Source organism: Oncorhynchus keta, chromosome 3 (genome assembly GCF_023373465.1).
Source record: "Oncorhynchus keta strain PuntledgeMale-10-30-2019 chromosome 3, Oket_V2, whole genome shotgun sequence".
NCBI lineage: Eukaryota > Metazoa > Chordata > Actinopteri > Salmoniformes > Salmonidae > Oncorhynchus > Oncorhynchus keta.
The window spans coordinates 25,062,952-25,076,262 of record NC_068423.1 but is presented as its reverse complement, the minus strand read 5'-3'; the positions used below and the strand labels follow the sequence as shown (position 1 = coordinate 25,076,262).

The window sequence follows — 13,311 nt, the reverse complement described above, 5'->3', positions numbered from 1 at the left end:
AGAGAGACTGACAGGAGAGAATGAGAGAGAGACAAAAGGAGAGGTAGAGAGAACGAGTGAGAAAGAGACTGACAGGAGTGAATGAGAGAGAGACAAAAGGAGAGGTAGAGAGAACGAGTGAGAGAGACTGACAGGAAAGAATGAGAGAGAGACAAAAGGAGAGGTAGAGAGAACGAGTGAAAGAGACTGACAGGAGAGAATGAGAGAGAGACAAAAGGAGAGGTAGAGAGAACGAGTGAGAAAGAGACTGACAGGAGAGAATGAGAGAGAGACAAAAGGAGAGGTAGAGAGAACGAGTGAGAGAGACTGACAGGAGAGAATGAGAGAGAGACAAAAGGAGAGGTAGAGAGAACGAGTGAGAGAGACTGACAGGAGAGAATGAGAGAGAGACAAAAGGAGAGGTAGAGAGAACGAGTGAGAAAGAGACTGATAGGAGAGAATGAGAGAGAGACAAAAGGAGAGGTAGAGAGAACGAGTGAGAAAGAGACTGATAGGAGAGAATGAGAGAGAGAGACAAAAGGAGAGGTAGAGAGAACGAGTGAGAGAGACTGACAGGAGAGAATGAGAGAGAGACAAAAGGAGAGGTAGAGAGAACGAGTGAGAGAGACTGACAGGAGAGAATGAGAGAGAGACAAAAGGAGAGGTAGAGAGAACGAGTGAGAAAGAGACTGATAGGAGAGAATGAGAGAGAGACAAAAGGAGAGGTAGAGAGAACGAGTGAGAAAGAGACTGACAGGAGAGAATGAGAGAGAGACAAAAGGAGAGGTAGAGAGAACGAGTGAGAAAGAGACTGATAGGAGAGAATGAGAGAGAGACAAAAGGAGAGGTAGAGAGAACGAGTGAGAAAGAGACTGACAGCAGAGAATGAGAGAGAGACAAAAGGAGAGGTAGAGAGAACGAGTGAGAGAGACTGACAGGAGAGAATGAGAGAGAGACAAAAGGAGAGGTAGAGAGAACGAGTGAGAGAGACTGACAGGAGAGAATGAGAGAGAGACAAAAGGAGAGGTAGAGAGAACGAGTGAGAAAGAGACTGATAGGAGAGAATGAGAGAGAGACAAAAGGAGAGGTAGAGAGAACTAGAGCCCATTGCCCTTTATGGTTGTGAGGTCTGGGGTCCGCTCACCAACCAAGACTTCACAAAATGGGACAAACACCAAATTGAGACTCTGCACGCAGAATTCTGCAAAAATATCCTCCGTGTACAACGTAGAACACCAAATAATGCATGCAGAGCAGAATTAGGCCGATACCCACTAATTATCAAAATCCAGAAAAGAGCCATTACATTCTACAACCACCTAAAAGGAAGCGATTCCCAAACCTCCCATAACAAAGCCATCACAAACAGAGAGATGAACCTGGAGAAGAGTCCCCTAAGCAAACTGGTCCTGGGGCTCTGTTCACAAACACAAACACACCCTACAGAGCCCCAGGACAGCAGCACAATTAGACCCAAACAAATCATGAGAAAACAAAAAGATAATTACTTAACACATTGGAAAGAATTAACAAAAAAACAGAGCAAACTAGAATGCTATTTGGCCCTACACAGAGAGTACACAGCGGCAGAATACCTGACCACTGTGACTGACCCAAAATTAAGGAAAGCTTTGACTATGTACAGACTCAGTGAGCATAGCCTTGCTATTGAGAAAGGCCGCCGTAGGCAGACATGGCTCTCAAGAGAAGACAGGCTATGTGCTCACTGCCCACAAAATGAGGTGGAAACTGAGCTGCACTTCCTAACCTCCTGCCCAATGTATGACCATATTAGAGAGACATATTTCCCCAGATCACACAGATCCACAAAGAATTCGAAAACATATCCAATTTTGAAAAACTCCCATACCTACTGGGTGAAATTCCACAGTGTGCCATCACAGCAGCAAGATTTGTGACCTGTTGCCACGAGAAAAGGGCAACCAGTGAAGAACAAACACCATTGTAAATACAACCCATATTTATGCTTATTTATTTTATCTTGTGTCCTTTAATTATTTGTACATTGTGTATATATATATATATATATATATATATATATAATATGACATTTGTAATGTCTTTACTGTTTTGAAACTGTTGTATGTGTAATGTTTACTGTTAATTTTTGTTGTTTTTCACTTTATATATTCACTTTGTATGTTGTCTACCTCACTTGCTTTGGCAATGTTAACACATGTTTCCCATGCCAATAAAGCCCTTGAATTGAATTGAATTGAATTGAGAACGAGTGAGAGAGAGACAAAAGGAGAGGTAGAGAGAACGAGTGAGAAAGAGACTGACAGGAGAGAATGAGAGAGAGACAAAAGGAGAGGTAGAGAGAACGAGTGAAAGAGACTGACAGGAGAGAATGAGAGAGAGACAAAAGGAGAGGTAGAGAGAACGAGTGAGAGAGACTGACAGGAGAGAATGAGAGAGAGACAAAAGGAGAGGTAGAGAGAACGAGTGAGAGAGACTGACAGGAGAGAATGAGAGAGAGACAAAAGGAGAGGTAGAGAGAACGAGTGAGAAAGAGACTGATAGGAGAGAATGAGAGAGAGACAAAAGGAGAGGTAGAGAGAACGAGTGAGAAAGAGACTGACAGGAGTGAATGAGAGAGAGACAAAAGGAGAGGTAGAGAGAACGAGTGAGAAAGAGACTGATAGGAGAGAATGAGAGAGAGACAAAAGGAGAGGTAGAGAGAACGAGTGAGAAAGAGACTGACAGCAGAGAATGAGAGAGAGACAAAAGGAGAGGTAGAGAGAACGAGTGAGAGAGACTGACAGGAGAGAATGAGAGAGAGACAAAAGGAGAGGTAGAGAGAACGAGTGAGAGAGACTGACAGGAGAGAATGAGAGAGAGACAAAAGGAGAGGTAGAGAGAACGAGTGAGAAAGAGACTGATAGGAGAGAATGAGAGAGAGACAAAAGGAGAGGTAGAGAGAACGAGTGAGAGAGACTGACAGGAGAGAATGAGAGAGAGACAAAAGGAGAGGTAGAGAGAACGAGTGAGAAAGACTGACAGGAGAGAATGAGAGAGAGACAAAAGGAGAGGTAGAGAGAACGAGTGAGAGAGAGACAAAAGGAGAGGTAGAGAGAACGAGTGAGAAAGAGACTGACAGGAGAGAATGAGAGAGAGACAAAAGGAGAGGTAGAGAGAACGAGTGAGAAAGAGACTGACAGGAGAGAATGAGAGAGAGACAAAAGGAGAGGTAGAGAGAACGAGTGAGAAAGAGACTGACAGGAGAGAATGAGAGAGAGACAAAAGGAGAGGTAGAGAGAACGAGTGAGAGAGACTGACAGGAGAGAATGAGAGAGAGACAAAAGGAGAGGTAGAGAGAACGAGTGAGAGAGACTGACAGGAGAGAATGAGAGAGAGACAAAAGGAGAGGTAGAGAGAACGAGTGAGAAAGAGACTGACAGGAGAGAATGAGAGAGAGACAAAAGGAGAGGTAGAGAGAACGAGTGAGAAAGACTGACAGGAGAGAATGAGAGAGAGACAAAAGGAGAGGTAGAGAGAACGAGTGAGAGAGACTGACAGGAGAGAATGAGAGAGAGACAAAAGGAGAGGTAGAGAGAACGAGTGAGAGAGAGACAAGGAGAGGTAGAGAGAACGAGTGAGAAAGAGACTGACAGGAGAGAATGAGAGAGAGACAAAAGGAGAGGTAGAGAGAACGAGTGAGAGAGACTGACAGGAGAGAATGAGAGAGAGACAAAAGGAGAGGTAGAGAGAACGAGTGAGAAAGACTGACAGGAGAGAATGAGAGAGAGACAAAAGGAGAGGTAGAGAGAACGAGTGAGAGAGACTGACAGGAGAGAATGAGAGAGAGACAAAAGGAGAGGTAGAGAGAACGAGTGAGAAAGAGACTGACAGGAGAGAATGAGAGAGAGACAAAAGGAGAGGTAGAGAGAACGAGTGAGAGAGACTGACAGGAGAGAATGAGAGAGAGACAAAAGGAGAGGTAGAGAGAACGAGTGAGAGACTGACAGGAGAGAATGAGAGAGAGACAAAAGGAGAGGTAGAGAGAACGAGTGAGAAAGAGACTGACAGGAGAGAATGAGAGAGAGACAAAAGGAGAGGTAGAGAGAACGAGTTAAAGAGACTGACAGCAGAGAATGAGAGAGAGACAAAAGGAGAGGTAGAGAGAACGAGCAGCTTTGTAGCCCATAATGATGTTGGTGGGCCTGAGGAGCCAGGAGGCCTGGAAAGGAGAGGAGAGACACACCCTTGCACTCTTCCTCCACATACAGGCCTCACTTCCTCTACAGTGGTCCTCCCATTACCTTTCTGCCCCCTCTCAGCTCTCCCCCCCCCTCCCCCAAGGCAAGCCCGACCACCGGCAGTGAGGTTAAGAATCAATCCCAATAGACAACAATAGTAACGGCGTCTTTTCTTAGGCACTAATTTGTTTTAGTTCAGAACAGAGGCTTTAATAGTTCTACAATACTTCCAATGGTTAATCATTCATCCCCATTACTACTCCACATTGAACAGCTACATTACTACTCCACATTACTACTCCACATTGAACAGCTACATTACTACTCCACATTGAACAGCTACATTACTACTCCACATTACTACTCCACATTGAACAGCTACATTACTACTCCACATTACTACTCCACATTGAACAGCTACATTACTACTCCACATTACTACTCCACATTGAACAGCTACATTACTACTCCACATTGAACAGCTACATTACTACTCCACATTACTACTCCACATTGAACAGCTACATTACTACTCCACATTGAACAGTTACATTACTACTCCACATTACTACTCCACATTGAACAGCTACATTACTACTCCTCATTGAACAGCCACATTACTACTCCACATTGAACAGCCACATTACTACTCCACATTGAACAGCCACATTACTACTCCACATTGAACAGGCACATTACTACTCCTCATTGAACAGCCACATTACTACTCCACATTGAACAGCTACATTACTACTCCACATTGAACCACAGAGGACGGCTACATTATTGTTTTACTGTTCTCACATGGTATGCATTTGTTGCATGAGAAATAAGGAGTGCTGTTACTGCCTCCAGTACAGACACTGTGAAAAACACAAGGCTCGTCGTCATTGAATTGTGTGGTAGGATATCCATTAGCGGATTCTGGTGTGATTGATGTAGTGATGTCCCATTCCCTGGGGTCGTTTCTCTCTCCCTACCACTAGCTGCTCCGTTCGAGTATCACTCCCACACCAAGGGAGAGTCGAAAACAAGGGGAGGGCTCAGGGAGGGGGTGGGGGGTTATTGGGATTCAACACAACTCTCCATTTCCTCCCCACTACAGACCAAGGGGCCCTTAATGACTGAGGGGGCTTCCTCTCTCCTCCACTCATTTCAGAGCCATGCTAAAAAGTCCATTCAAATGTACTGTGTAGTCCGATTGTCCACCTTACTCCTGCTAGCCAAGTAAAACTATTGCAGAGCCTTGGTCATTCTGGAATAGATATGGAACGCATAGATCTAACATACATGATTCTGGACCATGTGGAATTGAGATCAATGTATGTGTATCCTAGAAGTCTGGTCTCCACCGGTGAGAGTAACCTCTGGGAAACTCTGCTCCAGTTTCAAGCCCGACCCCGCACTTCCTTTCCCAAGCTCTTCCTCTCCTTCCTCCCCCAAACTCCTGCCCCCACCACCACCCTGAGTTCTCTTCCTCTCCTTCCTCCCCCCAAACTCCTGCCCCCACCACCACCACCACCTCCCTGAGTTCTCTTCTCTCTCCTTCCTCCCCCCAAACTCCTGCCCCCACCACCACCTCCTCCCTGAGTTCTCTTCCTCCCTCCAAACTCTTGCCATACCCCTGCTCCCAACACCTCCTCCCTGAGTTCTCTTCCTCCCTCCAAACTCTTGCCATACCCCTGCTCCCAACACCTCCTCCTTGAGTTATCTTCCTCCCTCCAAACTCTTGCCATACCCCTGCTCCCAACACCTCCTCCCTGAGTTCTCTTCTCTCTCCTTCCCTCTATACTCGTCTCCTACCACCTCGTCTCCTACCACCTCTCCCAGACTGTTTCTGCTCACTCACTCACCCAGCCACCACCCTCTCTGAAATCCCTCTGTCTATACCTCCCTCACCACCATCTATCCTGAGTGTTTTGTCCCCCTCTCCGATGCCTCGGGAACGACAGGGCAGTGTAGCTCAGCGATAGATATTAAGGGTTGTTTTTCTGGATCTAGGCTCTCTCCTCTCTCAAAAGAACATACAAAGTGCTCTCTCTGGCACACATCATCATATGAGCTTGGAGGCATCTAGACCTAGGTCTACACATCAGGGAAATAAGTCATTTTTCTCACTAAACTAACTGCCAAAGACGGAATCTGCTTTGACGCCCCTCTCCTCCCACGGTTCCACCTTCCTCCCATCATTGCGGTGTTTAACAAAGAGATTGTTTACATTGGATACTGTTCCTCCACATTCTGTTTCTTTTCCTTCAGATAACTTATCCATGTGGGCTGGGAATATTGTTTTGTTTTTTCTCTTCTCAATGTTGCAATCATGAGGGAGGTTTGGTCAAATGACAGGAGAGTGAAAGATTGAGCTCAGCAACTCCATTTTCCTTCATGTCCAGAATCAGATTCAAAATAACTTGTTTTGTAATATAGGGCTCAAATTCAGTGAGACTAAACGAGAGCTTCTCTTGGAGTCATTCAGTGTTTCAACTTCATTAGGACAACATGGAAGCACCCCGACCTCGAGTCATCTACTTACTAGCAGCCCAGTGGAGGGAAGAGGAACCACCCTCCATGTTTCACTTATGATTTCTACACTTCCACTTTCCTGCTATTTCCATTTGGTCCACTCATCCCAAAAGAAGTCATTAAATAATATGAGCGAGCAGATAGCCTACAGTCTTCAATAATGTTTACATTGTCTTGTCGAAAATGGCGGTCAATGTCATGGCTAGTTTCTCAGAATGGATTTGGGATAGAATGTGGTTCTTTTAAAGTGTTTTTTTATTTAATGAAAGCAGGCCTAGCTAGCGTAGAAGATTATTGTTTATGTTGTCAGGTTAAGATTCGTCCGGTATGAGACCAAGTCATTTCCAGCCCTGTATAGAGAGAGCAGCGAACAGAAGCATCTCTGGCTCCACCTGTGACATCATAAAGGACAGTCTAAAGGGGATCCTTGGGACGTCCCAACGTTGATGTCATCCCCATTGACGTTGAAATTAAAAAAAATGGTTTGGTAAGTGTTAGGGTTGGGTAAAGGTTATAGGTAAGGGTTATGTTTAAGGGTTAAGGTTAGTGTATAGCCCTCCCAAGGATTCCGGATAGCACTAACCGAGAGAGGAGGGCTGCATCTCAGTGAGATTAAGAAAGTGATGTAAATCACTTTAAGATTCTATGCCTGACTCAGCAGTCCGGGTTGGAAGGGGTTAACCCCGCAGTAATCACAAGCAGGCCGTCACACACAAACACACACATCCTCACGCACAGTCTCGTCGGAGGAGAGGACCGCTTGCTGTTGTTGCTGTTCTTAAAGCCACGTTCAAGGGCCCATCTGGACATCATCGCATGGGATCAATTACAGGATACAAGCGAGACTAGCTAACGATCTGGAAGACAGATCTTCTCATTCACTACTTCGCTGGCTGAAGGAAAAGGCGAGATAAGCTTATTTTTTGGACTGGAAACGTGTCATTTCAACCAAAGACTTGACGGTGCTTTGTTTCTAACGGATGTGTACTCAAGTCCACATACATGACCATGACTTTGTGTATGTACTCAAGTCCACATACATGACCATGACTTTGTGTGTGTACTCCAGTCCACATACATGACCATGACTTTGTGTGTGTACTCAAGTCCACATACATGACCATGACTTTGTGTGTGTACTCAAGTCCACATACATGACCATGACTTTGTGTATGTACTCAAGTCCACATACATGACCATGACTTTGTGTATGTACTCAAGTCCACATACATGACCATGACTTTGTGTATGTACTCAAGTCCACATACATGACCATGACTTTGTGTATGTACTCAAGTCCACATACATGACCATGACTTTGTGTATGTACTCAAGTCCACATACATGACCATGACTTTGTGTGTGTACTCAAGTCCACATACATGACCATGACTTTGTGTATGTACTCAAGTCCACATACATGACCATGACTTTGTGTATGTACTCATGACCATGACTTTGTGTGTGTACTCAAGTCCACATACATGACCATGACTTTGTGTGTGTACTCAAGTCCACATACATGACCATGACTTTGTGTATGTACTCAAGTCCACATACATGACCATGACTTTGTGTATGTACTCAAGTCCACATACATGACCATGACTTTGTGTGTGTACTCAAGTCCACATACATGACCATGACTTTGTGTATGTACTCAAGTCCACATACATGACCATGACTTCGTGTGTGTACTCAAGTCCACATACATGACCATGACTTTGTGTATGTACTCAAGTCCACATACATGACCATGACTTTGTGTATGTACTCAAGTCCACATACATGACCATGACTTTGTGTATGTACTCAAGTCCACATACATGACCATGACTTTGTGTATGTACTCAAGTCCACATACATGACCATGACTTTGTGTGTGTACTCAAGTCCACATACATGACCATGACTTTGTATGTACTCAAGTCCACATACATGACCATGACTTTGTGTATGTACTCAAGTCCACATACATGACCATGACTTTGTGTATGTACTCAAGTCCACATACATGACCATGACTTTGTGTATGTACTCAAGTCCACATACATGACCATGACTTTGTGTATGTACTCAAGTCCACATACATGACCATGACTTTGTGTATGTACTCAAGTCCACATACATGACCATGACTTTGTGTGTGTACTCAAGTCCACATACATGACCATGACTTTGTGTATGTACTCAAGTCCACATACATGACCATGACTTTGTGTGTGTACTCAAGTCCACATACATGACCATGACTTTGTGTATGTACTCAAGTCCACATACATGACCATGACTTTGTGTATGTACTCAAGTCCACATACATGACCATGACTTTGTGTGTGTACTCAAGTCCACATACATGACCATGACTTTGTGTGTGTACTCAAGTCCACATACATGACCATGACTTTGTATGTACTCAAGTCCACATACATGACCATGACTTTGTGTATGTACTCAAGTCCACATACATGACCATGACTTTGTGTATGTACTCAAGTCCACATACATGACCATGACTTTGTGTATGTACTCAAGTCCACATACATGACCATGACTTTGTGTGTGTACTCAAGTCCACATACATGACCATGACTTTGTGTGTGTACTCAAGTCCACATACATGACCATGACTTTGTGTGTGTACTCAAGTCCACATACATGACCATGACTTTGTGTGTGTACTCAAGTCCACATACATGACCATGACTTTGTGTATGTACTCAAGTCCACATACATGACCATGACTTTGTGTGTGTACTCAAGTCCACATACATGACCATGACTTTGTGTGTGTACTCAAGTCCACATACATGACCATGACTTTGTGTGTGTACTCAAGTCCACATACATGACCATGACTTTGTATGTCCACTTTGACTTTGTGTATGTACTCAAGTCCACATACATGACCATGACTTTGTGTGTGTACTCAAGTCCACATACATGACCATGACTTTGTGTGTGTACTCAAGTCCACATACATGACCATGACTTTGTGTGTGTACTCAAGTCCACATACATGACCATGACTTTGTGTATGTACTCAAGTCCACATACATGACCATGACTTTGTGTGTGTACTCAAGTCCACATACATGACCATGACTTTGTATGTACTCAAGTCCACATACATGACCATGACTTTGTGTATGTACTCAAGTCCACATACATGACCATGACTTTGTGTATGTACTCAAGTCCACATACATGACCATGACTTTGTGTATGTACTCAAGTCCACATACATGACCATGACTTTGTGTGTGTACTTGAGTCTAGAGCTTCACATTTTCAGTTGTGTACCAACATCTTGGAAGCAGGAGTGTAACAGTCCATGTATTGGTACCAAATCCGGTCGGTACCTCTGGTCCGCACTAGGAATCGGATGAATACAGAAAAACAATAGAGTTTTAAAAAAGAAACTAACGCTGCATTGTATGCCTCTAGTAACTTGTGAGATGAAAAAAACCCATCTCAGACCATTCCGTTAAAAACAACTAGAGCCAATGTGCACATTGTAATCAAAAATGTGAATCTTAACTGGCCCATTTCAAACCTGTCCTATTGTGAGGCGCAGTGGGGAACTAGAGAGTGGTGGATAAACCAGGAGGATCTTCATCATCGGTTAAACCTCTAGTTTGGGAACATTTCGACTTCCCAGTAGATTACAACAGCGAAGGGCATAGAGGGTATATGTTGCCACTGCTCAACCAGCCTGTGCAGCTGCCAACACCTCAAATACGTAGACACATTTACACAGAAACCGAAGCAAGATGAAAACGCAAAAAATATCAATAATAATAATGAACTTCTCCCCTCTGCATTCAAGCACCCCGTCCGCAGCCGATTCTGACCGGGTCAAATAGAATTACTAGAGAGAAAGGTATGCTAATAGCCACAGATATGCACCCAATCTCAGTGGTTAAGAACAGGGGTTTTCAGTACCTTGTGAAAGTGCTCGAACCACGTTATAAACTTCTCCTTCTCGCACCCATTTCAATAAACAGGAAGTACCCCGCTCTATGTATGCAAGCTAAAGTCAATGTTGTCAATGAGTTGGCCAATGAACCCGTGTTGCATTTGTCAGCAATCAGGTTTTCAAGATATGTAACTTTCAAAATACAGAAATCATCTCCGTATGATGCATAGTTGATGAGTAATTGTGTTTTTTCATTTAAGAAAGTCCAGTGTTGTTATTCCTTATGGTGCTCTTATGTGATTTGACTTGGATCATGCATTATACAACTGATGATCTTGTATGGAGTCAGGAATAACAACACTTTGGATTTTAATAAATAAACAAAAAACATATTTTGCATTTCATTTTCCCGCTGTTCACTGAAACTGAACTGTGACCCCGAAACCGCAGTAAGTACCAAACAATGGGTTTGGTGAACCACTACACCCCTAATCTTGAGTCAGCTCAGCTGCAGAGAACCCACGGCCGGGGTCACATTCAGAAGGGCACCATCGTATTGTTTGCGTCCACAGATATCTGTGTGTGGCAGACAATGCCCCTGAGTCAGCTGGTGACCCTGCTTGCCAATGCCAGCCCTATGGGACAAGGGGATTGTTCAGGTCAATGTCTCCCAAATATTGGGTCAGGACCCATGATGGGTCAGCTGATTCCTCCTTTTGGATGGGTGGTGTGAATTTGCCAGTTATAAAATGTTATTTCTAACCAGAACCTAGCCAAAAACCTGGTTCATCCATCTATTCAAATCTAAAATGTTCATCTGTGGCTTTCCACCATTGTCATATTATCACATCATATTCCTACATTTGAACCAGTGGTTGATGATTGCGAGAAACACTGGTTCTTCCCATCAGAACCACACCTTAGTTTGTCAGGCTGAAGCAGGGTAAACAGTTACTGAATGAGGATACAGCCTGAATGTCTTACAAACACACACACTATTGGCAATACGAAAGCTGATTAATAGACTTGAGGAATTCGCTACAGCCGCAATAACATCTGCTAAATATGGTGTATGTGACCAATAAAATCTGATTTGATTTTAGGATTTCAAAGTAGACAGCATGAAATAGGTCAACACTGTGTCACCGTTTTAAAACTCTGGTATAAAAACCTACAATACTATGCGAAGTTCCATTGCAAGTTTGACTAGCTAACTGTCTAATTCAATTATTACATAACCTGCCAGCAAACAGCAAGCTCGACACGCCCAAATGGTTATATTGTAGCTAGATTAGCAACGAGTTCACGTTACAAGCACCTATGCTACAATGTGGCAACAGCACCACAATAACAACGCATTACCTGATTCAGATCTTGATCGGTCAAGAGATGCAACTCCCGAGGTTTGAAGCAATTCTGACATTTACTTTTATTGAAAATGTTCGCCTGGAATTTCCTGCAAGAGTTGTCTTTTGCCGTAGACATTGTATTTCGCCTCCGTTCACCGTAAAATGCAAACGTGAAAGAAAAAAAAAAGAATACAAAAAATGTAGACAAGTGTTTAATTCCGTTGTTTTCTTTAGTTACGTTTATTTCATCCAATTTGGCACATTGTCCCAGCAATCCAATTGCATGATCATCCCAATAACAAGCGGTCTCGAGTTCACACACACACACAATCCATATTCAAAGGTCTTGTGTTGTTTAGTTGTACCCAATGTACATTATCCAATATTGACTGCTAGACGACACCATTCGTGTGCGTTATTCAGTCCATGTCCTGTATCCACAAAGGCAAGCGAGTAACAAGGTAGTTTTGGTTGTAATCGATAGTTAGCTAACTAGCCAATGTTATTGTGCGAACCACAAAAATAGAAATTGCAGTGTTAGCAGCCTCAAGCTCCAAGGTAACAGCTTCCATCGGGTGGTAACCTAAGTTACACCCATTGAAAGGAGGAAAAAAAAATCACAAAAGTGGAGGTAGCTGGCTAGCAAGCGCTAACTAGCTACAAACGTAACAGTAACTCTTTGCGAAGTTTATCACGACTGTTTATTCACTGGCTCGCAAGCTGGGTAATAAAATCCTCTCGCCTAGCTAGGTATTTAGGTAGTGTGGAATACAAAGCTTCTGCGTAATTAACTCCCCGCTGACACATAGTAGTACTCAGACGAAGCGCTTCTTACACAATCATTGAAGCACACACGAGTTTTTCGGTTTTGGTTTCCATGGATAGCAGCGCCCCTGGGTTCATTTTTCTTCTTTTTTTTTCTTCCGGGAGATCTCTTAACCAATGGGAGGGAGGTCGCGGACGCACAGATTTTCTGATGGAATTGTCATGGTATCTCGCGATAGTTGCTCTACAACGCCATCTTGCTAAGGATGGGGACGAAACAATTATAAATAAACACTAGAACGCTATGTGTTGGCCAATGACAGGCTTTGAATTACCAGTCGGCCATATTGGTATTCTGCAGAAGATGCAGTCCTCATAGGAATGAAGTGAATTCTACATTATTTAAATTCAATGTTTCAAGGACAAAAGTAAATGTATTGTATGTATTTTGTTGTTGTAGTGGGGACAGTAACATTAATAATCTAAAAAAAAGTATACTTTAAGGAAAATGTATTTCTAAATGTTTTTATTCATATGTTAAGCTCACATAATATAA

The 13,311-nt window shown here is 43.3% G+C and overlaps 1 protein-coding gene across 1 annotated transcript in view; it reads right to left on the bottom strand.

The window, feature by feature from the left end:
• Nucleotides 1-12,882, bottom strand: part of LOC118376059 (myosin phosphatase Rho-interacting protein-like) — a 110,677-nt gene extending 97,795 nt beyond the window's left edge. The window contains exon 1 of the mRNA XM_052493714.1: nucleotides 12,004-12,882. Coding sequence (XP_052349674.1) covers nucleotides 12,004-12,126 — 123 coding nt within the window. The 5' untranslated portion in view covers nucleotides 12,127-12,882. The remainder of the gene's footprint in view (nucleotides 1-12,003) is intronic.
• Between the last annotated feature and the right edge of the window lie 429 nt (nucleotides 12,883-13,311).